The 24,483-nt window shown below is 45.8% G+C and overlaps 1 protein-coding gene across 4 annotated transcripts in view; it reads right to left on the bottom strand.

Annotated features, from left to right (window-relative positions):
- Positions 1–1,189: 1,189 nt before the first annotated feature.
- tho2 (THO complex subunit 2-like protein) overlaps positions 1,190–24,483 on the bottom strand; it is a 113,815-nt gene continuing 90,521 nt past the window's right edge. For 3 of the 4 annotated variants that reach the window (XM_050182723.2, XM_050182725.2, XM_055073519.1), the window contains 7 exons: positions 18,946–19,021; positions 11,325–11,412; positions 10,841–11,018; positions 8,966–9,114; positions 6,925–7,248; positions 4,183–4,360; positions 1,190–1,483 (listed from right to left, as the gene is read on the bottom strand). In XM_050182723.2, the coding sequence (XP_050038680.2) occupies positions 1,429–1,483; positions 4,183–4,360; positions 6,925–7,248; positions 8,966–9,114; positions 10,841–11,018; positions 11,325–11,412; positions 18,946–19,021 (1,048 nt within the window). In that variant the 3' untranslated portion in view covers positions 1,190–1,428. Of the gene's footprint in view, positions 1,484–4,182; positions 4,361–6,924; positions 7,249–8,965; positions 9,115–10,840; positions 11,019–11,324; positions 11,413–18,945; positions 19,022–20,462; positions 20,646–24,483 lie in introns of those variants that run through there. The other variant, XM_055073520.1, reaches the window with a different exon arrangement.

The raw sequence follows: 24,483 nt of genomic DNA, 5'->3' as shown, positions 1-24,483 counted from the left end.
GGTTATGTACATACATGGTAATATCAAAACATCTCGAGACAGGCTGTTTTGAATTCATGTGCATTCAAACAGTCCCCTTGTGGAGCAATACAGCGCTCGCAGCGTTCCTGCCACTTCATGAATATGTCCTGCACATCTCTTTGAGGCGAGCACCCTTCTGTGACTAAAGCTTAAGGAAATTGTGCAGAAATGGAGACTTTCTAGCTGGCTTTTAACTTTGGGAAGAGTGAAATAAGCAGGAGCCAGATCAGACTAGTTGGGTAGAAACCATGTTGTTTTCAGCAAGAAACGTGTGCAGAGTCCTCTGTGACAGAGTGCATTGCTGTTGGGAAGCATCCAGCTCCTCATGCACCCCTGATCAGGCTGTTTTCTACCAACAGTCGCCCTCAGATTACCTATAACTTGGCGGTAGAACTCGTTTAGTCTGGCCATTTGGGACGAATTACAACATTGATTGCCAAAAAACATTGCGAGCATGCACTGTGTTGAACTGTGAACATACCCAGCCATATTACAGTTGTGGAGACAAACTTTTCCGTGGCGACGATTGTTGCTTAGTCTCGGGGTCTTACCCATGCACTTAAGTTTGTTTTCTAGTGATGATCCTCAACGTGAAAGACAGGCAATTTGTAAGGACTTGCTTCCACTTATCAGGCTCTCTTCCCAAAAATAGAACTCAGCTCAATAGTCACCATTTTGAGACGATTGTTTAAATCAAGTCCACAGTGCAGAAGAATGCTTGACAGTTCTGGGAAAGACGACGTCCAGGACGGGTTCACAAAGTGCTGTATTGCTGCACAAGGGAACTATTTCAAAGGCGATAGCATTTGAATGCACTAAAATTACTTTCTTCAAAGCAGAGCCAGTCTCAACAGTTTTCGACATCACCTTGTATGAAACGAGGAAGTACGCATGTTAATAGTGCCTACAATAAGCTACAATTTCCACTGGTGAAGAGTCCCAAAAAGGGCCTATAGAGTGACTACCTACAATGTTACCTCACAAGTCAGGTGCCGATATAAAGTTTGAGCCATGCAGACTCAGTGGCACAGAGCAGATGAGAAAATATGCAAGCTATGTTTGTCTGCTTCCAAGTTTACGAAGACTTACCTCAAGGCCTGCGCAATGACATTTTCAGATTCGAGCTGAAGGGTTTCAAGTGCTAAAAAGAACCAGCATGAACACCGAATAATGAGGAGTTACTTTCCTGGCACCATGATAATTTTTATTGTACAGAAACAGGCCAGGAGATGGAGGATGAGACAGGCAACATGAACAGCTGCACATTGCTAACACAATGAAATGTTTGTAATGATTAACACAACTTTTGCTTCTGTACAGGCACTCTTGGAGGCGACAGGGACGGGTGACCGATGACAGCTTGACACAGCAGCCAAGTGGATGCACTCTCCAATTGGAACATGGTGATCAGAATGATGACCTCTTCTTTGCAGATGCCGAACTGCTGCTACTCGAACGATGAGTATGACAAGTTAAGGAGGCAAATACACCGGCACAAAGTGCAACTAGAACTGCCACAGTGAAGAGAATACAAGAAAAAATGCAAGAACAAGAGAGTTACCCAGGCTTGACTTTACAACACAATGCTTACTTTCCTAAATTTCCAAGGGTGTGTCTCTACATTGTACAGGGACATGCATATTTTGCTTAATGTATTAGAAAAAAAGATTTTGCCCATACCACTGCACTGTTCTTGCTAAAATTTTGCATGAACATCGCATTTTGGAGTCTACGTCACTCAGTGTAACACTTGCCACAGCTAATTTCCTGATTTTTAAGAAAAGAAAGTGCAATTTGCCTTCGTTTACGGTGATGCGAGCAGTTGCCCAATGGAACAAGCATAAACTTGCGTCGCCGCCTGCCGCAAGCTGCAGAAAGCAGCGTTTCAGGTAGTAGGGCTGCCATGTGTTCCAGTAAAGCGGCCAACAAGCGGCCACTCTCCCTGACCGGCTGCTTTCTGTAGCTGCCAGCAGGCGGCGACGCAAATTTATGCTTGCACCATCGTGGCAGCAGCTCGCATTCCCGTAAATGAAGGCAACTTTGCACTTCTTTCTTAAAGGGACAGACAACCACTAGGAACATGAATCGAGATAACCCCGCAGATGGAATGATTCCCCATCGAGGTGGCTAAAACGAGCCATGTTTTTCTCAATAAACGTATTTTTAATTCATCACTAAAAGTGGCGAAAAATGACCTTTGGTGCCCGACGCGGTAAAAACATGAAGCTGCATAAGAGGTCCGCCACGTGACCTTCTACTAGTGTACGTGCTTCCTGGTCTTTTTAATAGTATTGAAATGCAATATACTTTTCGTTATCGTAAGTTTTTCCTGACTTACAATGTGCTTATTGATAAGCCTTCGTTTGTAGTGAGCAGAAAAGTGGTGCTGCCTTTGCCTTCATTTTCGATGAGTTGGCTTGGCTCGTCTGTCAACAGAACGACGACAACAGAGGCCAGCCAGCTATGATGTAGATGTGTATTTGGGGGAAAACTCTATACAAATATAAGAAATGGCTGTACAACAACGCAAACTTACTGCACCAGCTATTTATTTTCAAAAGTGGTTGAAAAGGTCGAAAAGTTACACTCGCTCTTGTGAAAGCAGAACGACAGGCTGCTTTCACAATTTACGAGGTGGGCTATCAACATCACTCTCACTTCTCAGCGTTGCTGGAGGAGGGACTCTTACTTTTTTAGAGGCTGCTCAGATCGAAAAATTCCACTTACTAAATATCCACACGCTTTTGGAAGTAACCGCTACAAACGTAACCCCTACTGAGGGCGAGTTTTGCATTGCGCATAAAATACTACGTCCTTAAAAATCGGTTGACAGTCCCTTTAAAAACCAGGCAATTAACTGTGCCATATGTTACACTGGATGAGACAGACTCCAACATGCTATCTTTCTGCTAAATTTTAGCAAGAAAAGAGCAGTGGTAAGTGCAAATCTTTTTTTCAAACACATTAAGCAAAATATGCATGTCCTTCTACATTTGCCCAACTTATGGTGGCACTTGTCATTGCTTATATGGGGTGAAGTGCCAGCTGCAGATTCTGGGGCTTCTCTCTTGCATGTAGCATATTTTTGCATGCCTAACCCGCACAACAAATTAAAAAGATTTAGCATTAAAGTTGGGGTGCGGGATTGTGGAAATCTTGATTTAAGGTGTGGCTTTACGGCAGCATGCACGTTGCCTAGGAAAACCCACCCTCTCCCTGATCGTGCCTGTTGATCACGATTTGACTTTGTGGAGTGCATATCATGTGACCGAATGGTCCCTGTTTCTGTGGGCGAGATATGGTGGAAGTCAAATCATAGGATTTTTGGCTCCGTCGCTGTCGCCCATGTAAGGGCTGTGTCCACACTGTCATCCTCAGTGGTGAGAATCCTGACTGCAAAGTGATCAGATTCATGTTACACGTCACATGACTGATTCATCCGCAATTACATCTGTTGCATGAATCCAGCTTTATCAGCATTGCTGAAGAGTGGGGAGTACAGAGTCGCTGGTCGAAGATAAGATGTGGATGAGTCGTCCATCCATGAATGGAGACTTGTTTTTGCAAAGATTTGAGCATTGTTGTATGCAGTTAATTTTGCGAGTTATATGTGAGAAAATACAGCAGTTTCATCATGAGAGCCACATCTACATTTTCCATGTCATAAAGACAAGCAAACTGCGCTCGTATGCACCGTATGAAAAAATGACTGCACTGCCATTTGTTGTTAAATTTACCTCACAAAAATGCTAGTGATACAATTACGAAATGAGTTCATTTTGCCTACTCCTTCACCAACACAATGTACTGTACAGCACTTTACGTGCGACTTTAATATGACCGGCTCCATAGTTCTTTTTCAATAGCCGACGTGACAGCTTTGGGAGCAGCTCTGTCACTGATTATAATGCACCCTCCAACTCTCCCACACAACTTACCCTTCTGTAAGAGCCTGGTGCATAAAATGCAATGGTGAGCACGTTTTCTTTCTTTCTTTCTTTTTTCCCCACACAGTGTTTGCCAATTCACTGTAACACATCATGGCTACTGCATATTTTCAAAAGAGATTCCTCCTAGCTAGCAGATAGATTTTTTCAGACACATCACCAAACTTTCCAAACATCCCCAACTCTCCCAGACAAACAGAGGCAGGAAGGATATTGCTTCTTGTCATCGCGATCGGCTCGCCGTTCCCCACGAATTTTGGGCGATACCTCTTCCTGGAGGGAGGAGAGTGGCTGGTCATGAGGCAGTCCTGGGAAGGATTGCACATCCCTCACCCTCCTATAGCGATCCTTCTCCTTGACATCCTCCCCATTGCGCTTGCTCGAGCTTTTGGCTGGATAGACAGGGAGCACAATAAGTTTATCAGAAGTGTGCCACTACTCTGAATACTAAGGGTGTGCAAAAACCAAATAAGTTGATTTCGAATAACATATTGAATTGAATCAAGAAGGAAGGCAAATCTCACATCAAATATAATAAAGTTCAACAGCCTAATGCTTAAAAGTTTTGTAGAAGAAAGTCAGCTGCTGCATTTGTTCGCCATAACAATGTTGCTAGCTATCAAGAGCTAAGGTAACTAAGAATTGACAGGTACAATATGGTTGTCTCTTGTTGAAAATACTCAATTACAGTCAACGTCCGATTTTCTGAGCACGCCCGATAATTGTGACTCCTTCGGGGCACCGCCACGTACCCCATAGAGCCAATGTATAAAAACACCTAAAACTTCGGACGCTCGAACCTTTCGCAGTCTGATTTTCTGTACTTTTTACCCCTAGCCACAGGTCCAATGTGGCATCCATCACCACCATTTTGATTATCTCGGAGCCTCAAACCCTAGTGTCACATGCCGATCCGCTAGCCATAGCCAGCCATAGCACCGCAGCCATCATATTGTACATCGAAGTGTACATTCGCAAGTTGGCCAGAAAGTTCCAACAGCAGAATGGAAAAGTTCTGCTGTTCCTAGACAACAGTGCTATGCATGGCCACATCAAAGACCTAAAGGCTATACAGATAGAATTTTCACTACCGAACACCACAGCAATCCATAGCCAATGGACCAAGGTGTGATCTACAACCTGAAGCTTCTGTACAGGTCACACGTGCTCATCCACATGGTGCTGTGCTCAGACAGCGGCAAATGTTACACCGCTGACCTTAGGTATGCTGTCGACACGTTAGTGGACTCGTGCAGGTGGTTACACGAGAGACGCTTCACAACTGCTTTCGCCACACGGGTTTCACACTCGGCACCAAGACGGCTGTCTTGCCCCGAGATAAGTGTCTGATCAATCTCTTTCCATGGACTTTGTGTTCACCGACCTGCACACCCCTGACATTTCGATTGCAACCGAAATAACTTTTGAAGGATTCGTCAACGCTGATGACAATCTTGAATTCTGTGCAGAGTTAACCGACGATGAAATCATCCGTCAAGTGATGGTGGATTCGGACAACTCTGACAGTGTGAAATGAAGAGCCAGTGCCTACACAGCGAAGGAGCTCCGAGTTGGCACAAACATTGATGATGCTGTTATCAGTGTACACCAATATGACCCTGGCTGGAATTGAAGCAAACATTGAGTGCAAGCAGAACACCGTGCAAAAGAGAATCAACAATATTTTTCACACCGCTAATGCATTAAAAGGTAGCGCTGACCCAGCTGAAGATAGTGCCGGCTGCACTGACGGCACCCACTGTCAGATTTTTATTTACTTTTAGAAACTGCTCTTTCGAGAGCCACCCCAACGATGCGTTGGCAGAGCTGTGCAAACCTGATCCTTCGTCCTCGACCCTCTCCATCTGAGAAATACCTATAAAATGGTGCGTTTTCCGCATACTTGTTTTTTCAGACATTCTTGCATTCCCTAAGGAGTCCATAAAATCGGATGTTGACTGTAGTATTAAACAACTGATCACAACTCAATCCTTATATGAGGCTTGGAAAAAACTAATGATATATACTGACACGAGGACTTGTTCATCTTTCACGGCTGAGCACTTTTCACCGTCTAACAAATGTTATTGCTAAGCACAGGATGTGCCCGCATGTATCGGAAGTTTCTAGAATGTTATCGATGGTTCTGTTGTCACCGCGGCGTATGTAATCTGACTGCATCTGTGACGCGAATTGTGTGTAACTTTCTGGAAGACACGCATGTACCACCAATTACTCTGGAACCTTCGATGACTCATGTATAAAACATGATGCTTTTTAGTGCAAAAACTAGAAAAAGAAAAACGACAACAACAGAGAGGCAAAGGGAAAGACGAGCGCTCATCTTTCCTTTCCTCTTGCCTCTCTGCTCTCTTTTTCCTCGAGTTGTTGCGCTAGAAAGCATCATGTTAAGTAAACACCAACTCGTCCAAGAAGTCATCCTCGTTCATAAAAGCAGATGCGCTTGACCGGCAGCATAAGATTTTCGCCGATCGCCGACTGTGCTCGTCGCTATCGTTGTGCATTGTGTAGCCTGTTTTTGAGGGCACAGGTTCGCCCAATAAAACACTAGTCTTGCCATTCACCGTTTTGCTGCATTCTTCACCATCACTACCATGTGACAGTAGAATGTCCATAAAATAAAATCAAGTACTTTTTTGTCCCTCTGAAGTTGAAGAAATGGATTTGTGATGTCTTGAACATCAATCAGGTTTTAGTTTTAATAGTGGGCCATAATGTGCAATCTTCAATTGCTTAATGTTCTGCTTTCCAGATTTCCTTCAGAAAACAATTGAAACTGGAAGCCTTTATGACCAGTGGATTCTATTCATTATTGTCAGCTCATGAAGGCAGATCTACCCAACAGCTGGCGTAGCACAGGACTAGATGTTACCCTAACTCTAGGGTTCCTGGAACAAACCGTGGAATTTAGCATGAAATACAATAGGTTGCCTACCAGAGTCTTCATCCTTCTTGCGCTTGCCTTCAGGGGCGCTCTCCTCGGAGTGGTCTCGCTTGCGGCTGCCCTTTTTGACCTTAGCCTTATCCCCATCGTGCAGGTCCTTGGGGTGGGCCCACTTCTCAGACGAAGAGCGCAGGTCTTCCCCAGCGGAGGTCACCTTGCTCGAGAGATCATCCACCACCTTAGGGCTCTGCTGGGAGGAGCCACTACCACCACGACCCCCTGTGGCAGCCCGTGGGCTGCCCCCAACCTTGCTACTGGTGCCGCCACCTAAGGTCACACTGTTGCTTGCAGTGTCCAACCGCCGACGCTTGTGCTCTGCAAGCATGCAGTGGACCGACTGAGGGACACAGCAGCAAAATTCGATGCTCAAACACACAGATGTCACAATGTAATGATGACATTAACTTGCATCCACAGAACATAAATACAGTCGCCGACCGATTTTCCGGACTCCAAAAATTCGGACATGCCCGATTATTCGGTCAGCTTCGCGGCACCGCCATTCTCCCCATAGACCATAATGTATAACAACTGCCGAAAGTTCGGACGCCCTGCAACCCCTCGTCTGATTTTTCGGACACTTCTTGAGCCAACTCGTTCGAGGGCATCATGCACCAACTCTGACCGCGGCGCATAGTTCGACTTGCTGAACGCCATTTTTGTTTTGAACGGAGCCTCCTTGCTGCCCCACGAAGTGGCGCTACTGGAAATCCCCGCTCATCATCATCGTTTCTGCCTGGTTCGATAGAGTGGTCGTACAGTAGTTCCGGTTTGAACTTAGTAAGCCATGTCAAGACAATCCAGCAGCTGATTTCTTTCTTTCGCGCACGACGCTGTGAGTAGCACGTTTTTCGTTTGTGCGACTGGTGTCGGCACGGTGGTGTTTGCGTTGTGTGCTGTGTCGAGGTTTCGGTGATCCAACGTGGCGTACGGAAACATCGCGTCAAGTGTCTAATGGCGCCGACAGTGCCCGCGCAGACTGCGCTGGGGAATGCCGGCAAGCGGGTGCCGGGAGGCCTAAGATTTGTCGCCTTCCGATGTGCTCCCTACTGACGCGGAAAATATTCTGCCGAGACCTGCGCAGTGGTTGCATTGTGATTCCGGACACCGTCTCATTTGACAGTTTCACAAGTGCTGACACTGCTGTACTGACATGCGCAGAACTCGACGACGGCGAGATCGTTCGTCAGGTTTCTGCTGCTCCGCCGGACGATGACTCCGAGTCGGAAGATGACGCACCATGTGCTACGCTGCCGTCGCATGCGGAGCTTGCACAAGCAGTGACTGTGCTTTCAGCCGCCTATAGTGACCGTACGACCCTCTCCGAGATTCAGGCTTATCTGATTGCGCGTAAACGGGACAGCGTGCAACGGCGCACTCACGATTTCTTCAAGCCTACTGCCGAGCCCGAATAAGTGCGTGGAAATAAAGGATTTCATTTTTTTTCTTAATCTGCTTTTTCGGACACCTGTTTATTCGGACATTTCCGCAGTCCCCGTGAGGTCCAAATAAACGGTCGGCGACTGTATACAACGCACAGCAACAAGCATGGTCTTTGGTTCTCAATTCAAGCTTATGTGGAGCTAGAACCTCCCAAATTATTAAAGATGTTAGAAGAATTTGGGAGATGTCTGCCTTATTACAACTTTCGTTAACATTTACCCTATTTATTCGATTATATAGCAAGGGTGCAGTTAGGGAACCGCAGAAAAAAAAACAGAAGTATGCGCACTAATATAAGACCTTGCAGAGTGGCCTCTCACTCTTTGCACGGAGATGCCATTACAGTGCATTCGTCTGCGTGTTCTATGTTAATTTCATTGTGAACGTGTTTTCTTTTTCCATTTATCATGACATGGCACAGTCAACATGAACAGAGCTGGAGTGTCGGTAAGTGCATCCCTTGCGATGTAACAGTTCAACCTTTACATGTGTTAACGTCCAGTCACCCATAAGACAAAAGTAAACAGTGGTTCATGAGGATGAGATGAGGGGGATAGCCCAAAATAATATACAATGGTGCCCCACCGACCTTCACTAATTTCTGACCAATGGTCACTCTTGTGCATGTCATCCTTGGACTGCCGAGGGTCATCATGCATCAAGGATGCACTTTTCCGGTCGGCAAGTGTGCCAGCAATTTTGTCGTGACTGTCACCACTGCTCTCCTTGTTCGCTGACCTGATGGGAGAGAAAAGGAAGCACCATTAGGCTTGTGGCACTATACCGTCAGGCAAACCAATGACTACATGTGTAACTGGTTCGTATGGAAGGCAAGCTGGAAGCAACCAGGACACTAATTTCACTGCCCCCAGGTGCAAGCACCAGTGGTGGATATCCTAAATTCAATGAGCAAGCTTCCTGTCACACCAGCTATGGAGAGGATTAAAAAAAAAAACGGGGTGAGTGGTGGTGGTGGTGGTGGGGGGACTTCGGTGTGCAATGTGCCTGGTCATGGAGAATGTGGTGCCGATATGCAAAATGCTTAGCCGCAGGTCCGAGGAGCCTGCGCATGATGTGCTTGATTGTCGAGTCGGAGGCACTCACAAAAAGCTTTAGCACCAAGTTCAAAGAGTATGAATAAATTGCATGGTTGTGGGTCCGAGAAGTCCACATGCGATATGCTTGATCACAGAGTTGGAGGTGCTGATGCACGAAGTGTTTAGCTACAGGTCTGAGGATTGTATGCCAGAAGTCCACACTGCTGACATTCGAAATGCTCAGCTGCAGGTCTGAAACATCTAGAAACAGAGGGATCGGCTGTGCTTCTTGTGATGCCCGCACTGCACCCATTTCCACACTTATTGAATCATGGTGGTCGCGAGCTCGTGAGGTGTGAAGAGTACACGATGGCCCTTATAGAGCAAATGCTGGCCCAATTGGAAAGAGCGCTGGAATCGCATGGCAGGCGCGGCCAATCGAACACTTGAGAACGACCTTCAATGGTTTCCTTTTTGTGCTTGTTTCTCTCTTTATGAGATAGCTGAAGTAGCAAATTTGAAGACAGAATTGCACTTTCCGACGAGACCAAGATGGGGGTGTTCGTTTGTGCTGTTTTGGCGATATTGTGGCTTGAAACACCATTTTTCTGGGTTTCCAGGAAATATTTCACCACCCTGGCTGATGCCACAAGTATTTTAGAGCACTCCTATGTGGGTTTCAGTGAACTTATAATCAAATAGAAAAACGGATACAGAAATTGAAAATGTGATATAAAAAAAAAATCTGGCCACTTTTTGCAATGCAAAAGCCACATCCCCCCTACATGTTGTAGGGATGCGTGACTCTCGCACGTCCCCTGATATCTTGTTTTCCCGCATAGCTCCCGTCTCCTGCAGTGCAGCTTCACCGCGTGGCCTGGCGCCCGCGACGGTTGGAGTGGTTGAAGCACAGTACGAGAGATGGCGCGAGTGTTGCGTTGCTAACACTGCCTACAGGCAGGGTTACTTGGGCGCTAAAAGGATAAGGCGCTTTCTCTTGGGTTGCGGGTCGGTGAGCGCCGCGGACGTCCCGCACCTGCGCCGATCCATGCTTCTGCGACACAGTCTCGCGTGGCCTCCTTCGAACGCGGCACCGTTCGCGTGACTGTACGCGCGAACGACCAGGGGTTGGGATCCAGCATGGGGCGAACATATTTGCTCGCTATCCGGCCACGGTGAGTCGGACTTCCGCGATTTGTTGCGCGCCCATCGGCATGTTTTGTGGATAGCCACTCGGCTAGCAGGCATTGATCTATGAAAGGTGCAATAAATGCCCTCGTGATTGTTTGCACTACTGTGTTGTCGTTCCTTTGTCCCAAGAGCACGGTTGAGAACCCCACAATGTAAGTTCACTGTATTATACTTAAAAGAAAAAGAATGTTCAAGCCTTCAACATCTCCAGTGTAGAACAGCATCTAGATGCCTACCGGCTTGACTCCCGGCGTGCAGTTGATGAGCTTGTTTTGGATGATGAGGTACTGCTGCTGCTGCTGTTTACCCCTGAGCCAGAAGCATTGACGCTGGCTGATTTTGACACTACTGCCCCAGGTTGCGGCGACACTCTCGCCATGGCCTCTGCTTTTCTCTCCTTCTGAGTGTCTCCACCTAAGGCAACAGACATGACAGTCAGAAGGATACCAAACAGAATTCTATGATCGCAATGAATACACTACAATGACAGATGCAGGCACATGTAAGAGGGAAAAGCTCAACAGCTGTGATGCAGATAAGCAACCACAACACAAGCATGAATGCCTCAACAGTGGTTCAGGGTAGTCAATAGTTCGTAAAAAGTTTGTATGGTCGAGCAACATGAACATGAAGTTGCAGACACTGAATGAAGTCAAGGTAAGAAAACGGATGTTTCGGAACCCGTACAGGTTCCTTGGTCAGACCAGGGATGACACTTACCACCACCACCAGAGGGCAAGCCTGCTGCAGTTCGAAGCTGTGCAACAGAGTCAGATGCTTTCGCCTGGGAAGAGCCTGCTGCTCGGCCCTGGAGCAAGTAAACAGGCAAACCGGTAAGGAGTGCCTCCTTCATTCATACACAAACATACACATATATATAAATGGGTACACATATTGAAATGTGTGAAATTATGTTTGAAATCCTTTTCATGCATGGTTGACGAGGCATAACGTGGTCCAAGAAAAATTAAATACATTCAGTAGCAAACACAGTCGAACCCATTTATAATGAAATCGATAGTTCTGCGAAAAGTGGTTGTTATATCAGTAGTTCGTTATATATGGACTCAGCCTTAAAAGCACTAAAGAATTAACCGCACTGAAGCTGGTGTCCACGGTTCCAATCCGACAGCACTTTGGTCAGAAAACAGATTTTCAGTGTCATTCTTGTTCCCAGTGCACTCCCAAAACTAGCTGGAAACTTCAGTCAGAACTGTCCATCTAAAGAACGAAATCCGCCGTCGTATAGCTCTTTCAAAATGGCGTCCAGTTCTGATCACTTGTCATTTCGAAACTGCAAGCGCAGCCGCCATTTTTCATTCAAGAGCTTGTGACATATTTTACTACCAGCAGGACATGACTGTATTCTGCATACAAAAGCAAAGAGCATTATAGTTTGCCGGAAATGTAAACTTCGGAAACTACTGCGGCATGCAACCATTCTGCGAAGGTCTCGGACATTGTAGTCTTAGCATTATGATTGCATGTCAGCCACACAGACGCCATAAAATAAGCGCCACCGAACCGTGATATCCTGATAACAGCATGGTAACTGCCGATCCTTTACAACATTACGTGGCAGCAGCACGTGGTGCAGCATTTTAGCGGACTTGGGCCGCGTCAACAGAAATGCTTGAGTGGTAGATGTTCCCATGGTGGAAGGACATAGGTGGCCATTCCAAATCATTAAAATTGGCGTAACACACGTGGTGATGCTGTTGTAGCATCCGATACAGTATACTGGCACCCGCCCCGCGCCATGCTGTTTATGCTGCACACCTCCTCCCTGGAGGTGCGCATTGAAAGCTCGTGACTACACGTGACCTTCTCTGAGACTTTCAAATCTGCATGCAGCAGTTGCTCGTTCACCTTGAAGGCCGTATCATTGTTGTGGTTGGATTGGAGCAGGGTGCACACTGCCATGTGCAGTTTCTTCACAATTCTATGCTTTGGTACTTGAAGTGTGCCCTCATTTTAGTGTGACTGGGTTCGAAGCGTTTGTTGTAAAAGTACAGCTATGTTGAAAATATTGTTGCGGGAAGAAAGCAGGCCCACGAGTGTAAAATAACGTATATTTACAGATGATGAATATGGCGTTCAGGCAACTGCCAGACTTCGTCTTTCTCTAGTCCAATTCAACTTCTTCCTTCACTTCACCGTAACATCACCCTCCCGGCGGGGTAGCTCCGTCCCGGTGCAAGTTATACAGCCTCACTTAATGGGGGGACATAGGGCTTGAGCCTGGTGACGTGAACAACACCGCTGGTTACGTTGGGAGGCACTGAAGGCTGACCGACTGGGGCGATCTCGTATGTCACGTCGGACAGTTGGCGTAAGATCTGGTACGGACCAGAAAAACGGGACAGTAGTTTTTCCGACAAGCCGACGCGACGTGAAGGCATCCAGAGAAGGACAAGGGAACCAGGTGAAAAATGGTGGTCTCGGTGCCGAAGGTCGTAGCGTCGCTTTTGAGAAGCTTGCGAGACTTTGAGGCGATGACGGGCGACAGCTCGGGCCTGGGCGGCTAAGTCAATAGCATCGCGAGCGTAACCAGTGCTGGGTGACTGTACTGCGGAAGGTAGCAACGTGTCAAAAGGCAAGGTGGGGTCGCGGCCATACAAAAGGAAAAATGGTGAAAATCCGGCAGTGTCGTGACGGGACGAGTTGTATGCGAAAGTGACGTATGGTAAAGTGACGTCCCAGTCGCGGTGATCGTTGGAAACGTACATGGCGAGCATTTCAGTGAGTGTGCGGTTGAGTCGCTCGGTGAGGCCGTTCGTTTGAGGGTGGTACGCAGTAGCAATCTGATGTTCTGTAGAACAGGAGCGGAGCAGATCATCGACGACCTTTGATAGAAAGTAGCGGCCGCGATCCGTAAGCAACTGACGAGGGGCGCCGTGGTGCAGGATGACGTCTTTTAGTAAGAAGTCGGCGACATTCATTAAGTCGGTTCATTATAGCTGGAAGCACTTTCAATAGATAGGGTTGGAAAATCAAATTCACTGAAATGTGGGCATTGTAACCAATAGATTGTTATATCTAGGATTGTTGTAAGTGGGTTCGACTGTGTGCACATTTTTTTCCATTGTGTATTGTTTTTTTCTTTTGCTTTGCCGAAAAATATGAGAAAGTTTTAGAATTGCAAGAAGTGCAGTGCCTGAAAAGCACAACGCCACCACTTTCTAAGTTTCATGTGGTTATGTAGAGTATTTACTAACAAAACAAGGAAAAACTTAATTTGCTCTCAAGTTTGCCAACTGTGCAACTTTATTTTTGCTTGAAATGGATAAAGCAAACAGCAGATTCTTAAAAAAGGGCGACTATTTAGAAACCATTAAAAACTGAAGTCATCACTCTGCAGCATTACATAAGTACAAACTGGGCATTCGTTTTTATACTAAATCCTCTTGTACTATAGCCATACTAAGTAGGTGCTAAAGGAAACGTGTGAAATGCCAGCAACTGTACACTAAGCACAAATATGTGAGTGAAAAAAATGTTGCTAATAGCCTCTTTAGCATTACAGTGGCCTAATGCCCAAACAATGCGACCTTTACACAACAGCGAATTGTGAAATAATACAAGGAATCCCATTATGTGGAGAAAAAAAATTAATTTAGCTTCATTTAAATGCATTTCACGCTCCGCTCACATAGCAGCTTAACAAAACAAAATTGATGTAGCTGAGCCTCCAGTGAACTATGTTAGTCTCCATCGCATTAATATTGTTCCTTCTGTTCCTTCTTGCATACACATCTTGTAAGTGTAGACCCACCCTTCACACTCTCTCAGTCTATGGCTGATAGGGAGGCACGTCTCATACAGGTTTGCACCACTCTACCATGCCGAGGATGCCACCCAGAGCTATCGTCCCCTCCTCCTTTTTTTATTTTCAATCCCCTCATTTTTTGTTTCCGCGCAAATAAAGATTATTGCTATTATTATTATCTACATATTGATGTTCATTAGACCTAAAACACAGGCAAAAAAAAAAAATCGACGACATAAACCTTCACTTGTGCAATCTTTGTTTCTTTGCTACAGTCGAAGCCACTTATAACAATGTTGGTTTTAACAATATATCGGTTATGACAATGAGGAGCTGCTGCACTGCCAACTTTTGTATGTTTTATATGCTGAAATAATCCGCTTACAACGCCCCCATGCCGCCTTATGTGTTAAAACGATGAAGTCTGGCTGCTGAGTGACCGTGCCGAAAGGTAATGAAATGCAAAATCCTCGAAAAGAAAAAAAGAAAAATTTGAGCCTCTGCACGATCGCCTGCCACCCCAACAGCTGCCGTGAGCTGATTTTCCAGCTTTCTCCACATGCCAGCCTTGTGCGCCTCTCCCAACGTTCTTCCACCCTTCCGAACACAAATGGGCTGCGCCAATAGCTCTATGCCGCGCCTCCCTCTGAAACCCAAATGAACCACGCCAACTGCGCTGACTGCGCTGACTGTGCTGTGCAGCCACGCTGCTCCCACATTGCTCACTGGTCCCTCATTCTGCGCAGTTCTGCCAGCGGATTAAGTCGTTCATGCTCGTCTTTGTTGGTTGCATCACAGCTGTCCCTGGCCACATGGTTTCTCAGCCTCTTTAGACTCACCGTGAAAACGGCTGACACACCCGCTGATCGTTGGCAATGCACGACGTTGCCGGCGAAAAGAAAGTGCACTGCTGTAGATTTGCAAACTAAGCACTTTTAACCGATGAGGTGATTGTCGGGAACGCGCTTGCATCCAATAGCGATGGCGATGACCGCAGCGATGATGCATTAGGGCAGGCTGCCTCAACATTGTCCTCACAGGAGGCCTTGGAGATGATTCAGCCCCTCCGGGGCTTCATTCTCGCAAGGAGCCTTTCGCTACAGCACGTGGAGCAGTTGGAAGCCTTTGAGAAGGATGTCGGCAAGCTTCGCATAAAGCAAGCAAATCCAAAGGACATGGGGTTTTCCTGTTCAAGCCAGTGAGAAGTATGTGGGTCGCGAGATGCTTGTGGGAATCTTTCCCGAGCATTTCCTCTGGATTTCTCAAGCTGACAAGCTGCTGCAGCAACTTTCCTGAATTTTTTTAAACAATGCCTTGGAGGAGCTCGCGTGTTGCTTGCCGCCCATAAGCCCTCTTTGCAGTTATAGCACTGCCATTCTTGAACGCCGACAGCCGCAGCTTGTTACACACGATCAGAGCGTGGAGGAAGCAGAGTTAAGCAGTTAAACGAGTCAAGACAATCGGCAGCTGGATGCAGGAAGGTGGTGGGGAGGGACACTGGCCTCCCCACCATTAGTTTTCTCACAACAGCTCTTCTATCCCAGTATTTTAATTTTTTTTCATACAATCCGGTTATAACAATAGAATTTTCCTGGCACTTCAATATTGCTATAAGTGGGTTCGACTGGATTTCCTTTCCTGTAAACCCACCAATGTGTGCAAAACAAGCGCATCAACACAATTCACATAGATGACAGTGCTAATAGAAGAAAAAGGCCCTCAGAATTCATATGAAGAACACACTATAACATCAGGTTGTATCAAAATTACTATTTAACGACTTGTATTTGAGCTTAGTTACGTGTATCCATGAGAAATGAGTGGAGAGGGGCACAGGTCTAAAAGCTTGCTCAGAATACACCTGCAAATGGAAGGGACCAGGTAAAGAAATTTAAGGATTACCTATTGGTGTATCATACGTGCACCAGCAAGATCAATAAACTTTCATTACAAAATTTATACCACATTAGTATTACAATGCCCGTGCTACAGTGGTGTATGTATAGAATGCACTGACTGACCCCATTTTTGTATGCTTAGATGGCAAAAAAAAATCCAGAAATGCACTCCAAAAATGACCTTTTTATTGCATGCCTGGATAGTAAATGCTTTGCCAATTTGAAATATACCACATTTTCGCCGGTATAACCTGCAAAAATTTTTTAAGTTACGAATCCTTCCCCTACCGGAAAATGAGGGACGAGACACTTCAAAAGAAGTTTTTTATTTTTTAAACAATTTGACTGAAATTTGCACAGTTAACATATGTTTACGAGCTGACTTGAAAAAATCAATTTTTTTGTTTTTTATAATGAATATCTTTTATGATATCCAAAACAAGATGTTCTTTGTTTGGAGCCTAATTAGCTAATGAACAGCAACTTGCACGGTGACATACAGCACACAGAATCGTTCGGGAGTGTTCACAGTGTGTCATAAGCTATAAATAATTGTTTTAGGCTATGTTGAAGCAAAGTTATAGGCTGTCAAAGTTATTCATAAAAAATGCTCACACCTTGATAATAAAAAACGATCGATATGGAAAATTTTTACGACCAAGTTTGACAACCTATAACTTTGCTTCAAGATGGTCTAAAACGATTTATAGCTTACAACACACTGTGAACACTCCCGAACGATTCCGTGTGCTGTACGTTACTATGCAAGTTTCTGTTCATTAGGTAATTAGGCTCCAAACAAAGAACATACTGCGTTGGATATAACAAATGTTTATCACAGAAAAAAAAAAGTAATTGCATCTTTCAAATCAGCTCGTAAAAATACATTAACTGCGCACATTTCATTCAATTTCATTGAAAAATAAAGAAAAGAATGTTTTTTTGAAGTGCCTCGTCACCACAGGTAACGGTGCCTGATTACTTTGTCCTCCAGCTCCCTCTCCTCGACGGCTCAAAAGACGCGTTTATAGTATGATGTTATCAGTGCGCGGGTGAGTGTCGTTAGATGCCAGGCACGTTGGAGTGCATTGGTTGCGTCTGGTTATGTTGGCGGCGCCAGTGTGTCGAACCATCAGTCGAACTATAGACGATGTTGTTCTCGCCAACGTGACATAACGTATGCGCGCGTTCACGCTACGTCAGACTACTTTAGGCCTTAGCGGCTGGATCGGTGTGACGGCGGCGAGCCCTTTCACACGTGAGTTCTCACCACCGCTGGTCGAATGCTGCCAGTTCCTCCGCACAACGCATGGCCGTCCCATCTGTTTTCCGAGAATTAACTGAACGGAAATGGAGCCGGCGGCAGCATGCGTGAAACCCTTTCCCGCCCTTTCCCTCCTCGGCAGAAGCAAAACGGCTCTGACTGGCTGTGCGCGTGGCGTGAGCGCACGCCTATGCAGATTGAATCCTTCCTAATGACTTGCGCTCCAGTGCTGTCAACTCATCAAGCTGCCCTTTCCCGCAGCTGCTCTGCTCTGAGAGCAACTGGGCTTTTGCGTGACCAGACCGCCACCGAAACTTGTGATCCAATAAAAGGTTTGCCTGAAAATTTCACAGTAAGGTCGGGGTGCAGGTTGCATGCGAATTTAGCCTTGAGGTGTGGCTTCATGGCAGCACACCGTGTGCTTCTGTATACATTAAAGCAAGGTTCTCCACAGTTCAAAGTTTCGTTATCTCTTAGGGAACCCTACCCTTTACTCACCCGTGTGTGTTGGCACACCCTTTTCCCCTCCTTAATGGTCGCCCATTTACCTCCTATTTATAAGCCACCATTTAGCAAACGAATAGTGCATATGGCGCAAATGACAATTGAGTAGGCACAACCAGGAGCAGGCAAGTCGAATTGTAGCAAAATGGCACAGTTGGACCACCACTGCATAGATCTCAAAATGTGTGCTGGATCTGCATATTTTTTTCTTTAGATTCTGTCTTGCGTACAACTGTATGCTAGCTGCCCAGCCCATTGCAGGTCTGAAGAACCAAAGCAGAGCAAGAAAAAAAGTTGCTAGACTGCCTGTTTCTGTGGGCGTACTTCCATTCTGTCAAGGGCACAGAAACGCAAGAGCTGCACCAACTTTGCCGAACACTTGAGCGCATGTGCGAGTTGCGTGATAAAAATCTGGGGACTGCCTAGGTACTACAGAGGACTCACTTTGCTACGTTTATCCCTAGCCGATGGCAATATGGACTGCAAAAGAACCAGTACTTAAATTTTTTCTAAACATAACCAGAGCAGCTGATAAAGAGTCTTTTATGGTGAAGCAAACAATACAACAAATTCACAGTAACAATATGTCTATTTCGCCTGCAGCCACTAAAGCGACATCTACCTAAACGCTGCCAGAGTGAGTATTCAGTGAGCCTCAGTCAAAGACTATATAACACCATAGTTTAGTGAATCACAAAGCAGTCTGTACAAGAAGAACTGCTAGATGGCGTCACCCTTGCATCTCACATCACAAACGTCCCATATCAGTAGAAGCTGCTCATCTGCCATTCCTAATGTGCAATCTACCAATAATAGACCTTAATACTTTCCTTTAGCATTCCAACAAGTCAAACCATAGCTAAGCTTTTGAGGATACAAATTCACAATACACAATGGTACACCCACCTCTTTGTTGTCCTTCACATGAAATTCGTGCTCAGGAATCAAATCTGGTTTCTTGTTTTTCAGCTGGCCAGCATACCTGCAAGTAGAAGCAATATGTGACAATTAGAAGTGTAATGTGCTGGTTGTATAGGTTGAAAAGGCAAAGTAACAGGAAAAATTAATTAGTAAATCAAGCACGGAGTACCAAGCACATTGGCCAAGTGTAATGACATGGAGCCATACTCCATGTGCTGCAATACATACTAAGAACTAAGCACCTAATTTTTGCAGATGCACTGTGCATTTCACGGCAGCACGTTACATTCTGAATGAGGGCAATCTGTGCAAGGAGGTCCCAATATTCTGGATTTAAGACCCCCTTGTTGATGTAACTATTTGTAACAATAGAATATGAAGAAATAATGACTTAGGCTACAATTCTAACTGGTAAACAATGGTTATAATAAGATCCCTTGCTCACACCTACCATTTATCATAGAAATCTTGACTGCTTTCCATGACTGATTGATTCAATTAGGTTACTGATCAATTTATTCAGCGGCCAATTGAGAGAAGACGCCAAATTTCAAGTCTTAACCTGTCCTATATACTATGTACTTAACCCGTACATATATTGGTTGAGGCTCTGATGCATGCTTAGCACCTCTTCTACAGTGGCACAGCTGCAAAGAACGCAATGTCAAAGGTGTTTCAGAACATTCCATACAAAATGACGAGGACATGCTGCTGTCACATAAAAGCCGTTTATTTGATCAGCACTGTTGAAACCTGTGATAATGAAAGCCTAAGGCAATGAAATTCCCGCCACAACAAAATACAGTAGAACCTCGCTGCTACGATCCCATTTAGTACAATTTTCCCGGTAAGAACTTTCGCGATCAAGAACGTAAAAATTGACTCAATGCAATTATGTACGGCTTTTTTTCTCAGCGCCAATGTTCAGTACATTGCCAAACTACGATAATATAAGTTTTCTGACTGCTAGGTCTCATGTAAGCATGAAAAGGCGTCGGGCACCCACAATCAAGAACAGTAGTTGCGCATCAGGGCAGCTTCCCTGCAGTACCTACCCACCCATGTCGTGAAAACGCAGGTGCGCACCGAGTTTCCCATTCTGGTAAATCTGGCAAACCTCATAGGCTGTCGCCTGTTGCACATCACATTCACAGCTATTGCTGCCAACCATAATGCGATAAGCCCGTTCATTTATCCATTTGGCATTGTATGTGGCACAGTGCCCCCCCATTGGAAGCATACTGCACGCTTTTAATAGCTGATGAACTATATGCGCCGCCATTCCCTACTGCTTTTCAGAGTCTGAACATTCCCATTGTGCATAGCTTGCAGAAATGAAAGCAGCCCAATCTCACCGCATTGGCTGAACAAGCCACATGCCTCAGTCTGTTAGGCTAGTTGGTCTAACATTGCACCTTGCTGTATTTGGAATTTACAAAGCTACATGCCGCCCTCATACACCATTTTCACAGACAAAGTGCACGGGCACAAAGGCAGCTCACTCATTTTTGCACTTGCAATGGTCTGTTCAACAGCTGCAATGATGGCATCGAGGAAGCACAAGTCTATGTCGTCCAAGGAAAAGCTGTACGTATTCATGGTCGTTGACCACGACCCAAAGAGAAAGCACAGCCATCGCCAGTGAGCTTGGACTGCTGGCACCGTGTTGATGGTCACGTGATCTCCTGCAGGTGTGAGGCCAACAGCTACCTGATATGCCTTGATACACACCGTGTTTACGCACAGTAAATGTTGCGAATCTCAGCCTGAATTGGGGGCTTGCATGCTTATGCCTTTTGCTTCTTTGTCTTAACGCTTCATTTTGTACCAGGTAACTCGCATACCACCGTAACGTTAAAACCTTCACATGGCCTAAGTTTAACTCGTTGCACCATAGCAACAAAGTTCACACTGTGCCTTGCTTGAACAAATCTTGGTCACCTTATACCAAATTACCATAAAAACCAGTGTATAATGCGACGTATTTTTCTTAATTATTAAGTGTCAAAAATTTCTGCCTTGTACTATACGTGGATCCAAATGAAAACTTCAGTCAGAAAGTTGGGCTTGAAGTTTTGGTTCCGTTACTGCTGCATGGCTACAGCATCACTTCTTTATTGTTGAGTGCGCACCTTGGCAGCACACATGCAAACCATGCTTCGCGAAGTGCATCTCTTTTATCCCGCAGTGAAAGAAAAAGATGACAGGGCCACGAAAACAGTACTCAGTTTTCAAGAGAAAGGTGATTTTAGCCACATAGGACATAGGCAACAGTGATGCGGAGAGGCAGTTCAACGTCAACGAGGAAAGCATTCGCAGATCCTGACGACAGAAGGAAGAACTTTTCACGTGCAGTGGAACGCCAAGAAGCTTTTGCGGCCCAAAGAATGGGACATTCCCGGAAATCGAACTCACCCTGACGGAGTTCGTACGCCAACAGCGAGCCGCACATCTAGCTGTGAGCGTGGAGCTTATGCAGGCAAAAGCTAGGGAGCTTCCAAGAGAAAAAGGGCTACCAAGCTGCCTTCTAAGCAAGCAATTACTGCATTATCGCTACATGTGCCGTGCTGGATTTTCCTTATGCTGCCACACTTCGATTTCACAAATGCTGCCCGAATCGTTCGAAAGGCTGCTTGTGGCTTTCCAAACACACATTGCTTTGCTGCGCAAGTCCAAGAACATCCAGCTAAGGCAAATCAGCAATGCTGACCAAACGCTGGCTTAACTGGACATGCTTTCACCCCTCACTGTGCACAAAAAGGGCTCTAAACAAGTTTACTGTATTTACTCGCATAATGATTGCACTCGCGTATGATCGCACCCCTGAATTCTGTCGTCAAAATTCGATTTTTTTTCTTTCCCGTGTAATGATCGCACCCTGAACTTGTCGCAGCGATATGTCGTGTGCCAAGTCTAGCTAATGATGATCGTGCTTACCATCTGTCGAATGCTACGTGAACGACTCTTGAAGACATACCAAGCGGTCTGCACGCATCCAACATCCTTAAGCAGATGCCCCATTTCATTCCTTTCATCACTTTAAGCACTTCCATGAAAAAGAAAGCTACAACCAAACTTGATACGGCTTTACTATTTGTAGGCTTCATAATGGTTTTGGTCAACAACAATGGCACCTTTCGATTCTTCTCATCTGCACTCGTGGGCATGCAACAAATCGCGAGCAGCAACTATAGTGGCCACGTTTACACCGATACGTTATAAATGTACCCTATTCATACGCCAACGCTTAGCGAAAATGTGCCATGTTAGGATAGCAGTGAAGACTAATGCCGCAGTTTCCGCAGCATGTCCGTTATGCGTTTCTATGTCACTGGCAGCTAAGCGCGCTCATCTCTGTTTCTGTCCCCTCAAAGTGGACATAGCCTAAGTTATTGTCACAAACTTGCCGATATTAAAGATATTATTCATTACTGATATGGAAGAAACTGTTTCAATGCGCGTAATGTACTCACGAGAAGAAAAATAATAGAGTTCGGCGCATTCGGCTAGCTCCGCCGGGTGCCATTTTTGTTTTGGTGTCTCGCATTGACAACAGCAGCCGCCTGCTTGTCATCCCGCAGAAAATGCGGGATGAAAAAAGAAAAGGTTTCTTTTCGTGGGAAATTTAACCCGCATAATGATCGCACCCCTCAATTAGTGTCAATTTTGTTGACAAAAAAAAGTGTTGATCATTATGCGAGTAAATACAGTATGTCTGGTCCACTGGCAACGAGAAGACGTGAGTTATCGTCATGTTGTCATGAATGGCTAACAGCCGCAAGGGCCCTCCCTATGTGATTTTCAAGCGCAAGGCAGTGCCTAAAGGTGAGCTGCCAAAAAATGTCATTGTGAGATGCCATGAGAAAGAGAGGATGAGTGAGGATCTTGTGCTCGACTGGATAAAGTCCGTGTGGTGTAGGCGGCTCGGCGCACTGTTGTCGTTTCCATCCATCCTCGTGCTGGATGCGTTTCATTGCCATTTGGCCAACTCAGTGAAGAGGCTCTTGTGCGAACCTGGCACTGAACTCATTATCCTGGGTGGAATGATGTCCCAGCTGCAGCCTCTAGATGTTTGCGTGTACAAGCCAGGGCGGATGTGCTCAGGTGAGGCTGCAGTGACGCCGACTGGGTGGCTGAAGCGACATTGGCAGCCACGCTATGCAAATGGATTGTGGACATATGGGCGAGCATACCAGAGGACCTTCTGCGTTGCGCTGTCAAGAAGTGTGGCATCCCGAATGCAGTCGATGGCACAGAGACTGAACACCTCTGGGAAGATACCGTATTTACTTCCATAATGAACGCAGCCCCCAATTTTCCAATCAAGAAGTCTGCTTTTTCCTTTTCTCACATAATGATTGCACCCTGAACTTGCTGCCGTGAAGTAGGAGACACACGGTAGGATTCGGCGTCTGATATGGCGTTCGGCAGGTGCGATTGTGTCTGTCGCCGTGTCGGACGCCTAATTGTGTCTCCTACATTTATTGCGATAGCAATCATATAGACGCTCCAGACACATTTTTGCCATTGTCGTCGCCGTCGTCACGTGCCACATGGTGTAGGTGTGAGTCAAAGCATGTGTGGGAAGTCAACAATCGTGGCTCAATCTCGCGCGCCGTCTTCCGTGGTACGAAAGGCCCCGGGCAGGAGGGGAGGGAGGGGCGGCGGCGGTGTTGTGTTCTGGCAGTAACTGCGCATTGCACAACCGCGCCCGAGGGGCGCTGATGATTGCAGCTCAATCTCCCGCGTACAAGAGAGAAAAGTGGGAAGGAAACATGGCGTCTTCCACTGCGCCCATGGTGCCGGGGGGGGTAGTGGTTTACTCTGGCAGCAACCATACATTGCGCGGCCACGGTGTGCCTTATCTTTAAAGCGATTTGCATCAGGGGCTTAGTCAATGGCAGCTCATACCTTTGTGCATGCTGCGTTCTCGTCGCTCAGCTTGCGTTGAAGTGAATGTTTCCAAGTTTATATGGCCGATAAAACTACTATCCTTACTTCGCGGAGCAGTCTACACATTCGCTATCACAATAGATGGCTCACATTTTGGGTGAAACTGACTTTTTTAGAGGTGGCTGCAAAAAAAAAAAAAAAAAAAAAAAAAAAAAAAAAAAAAAAAAAACCGCACTCAACATTTTTACCCCGCATAACGAATGCACCCCCAACTTGTGCATATTTTTCGGAAAAAGAAGTGCGTTCATTACGTGAGTAAATATGGTACGTCTGACAAAGAACTATCCAAAGAGAGCGTGGCTCAGGAAGACAGTGATTGAAGAGCAGAGTGCATTTTAAATAAATGCTTGCCGCTACTTTTCCTCATTTGTATTATACGCCGATAAAACCTTCTTTTTTTCCATTTCAGATACCAAACGTTTCACTTCGTATTATATGCAGGTTCGTATCATACACAGGTTTCTGTAACAGATTCCAAGCAATTCAAGGGTTCTTTTGAAGCTGCTTTCCTCACTGCCTAGTGTGCAAACAATTCTGAATACTTTGTAAGCATCTTCTGGCAAGCGATTG

The sequence above is a fragment of the Dermacentor andersoni genome, chromosome 4 (assembly GCF_023375885.2).
Source record: "Dermacentor andersoni chromosome 4, qqDerAnde1_hic_scaffold, whole genome shotgun sequence".
NCBI classification, from domain to species: Eukaryota; Metazoa; Arthropoda; class Arachnida; order Ixodida; family Ixodidae; genus Dermacentor; species Dermacentor andersoni.
This window is presented reverse-complemented; position numbering and strand designations above follow the sequence as displayed.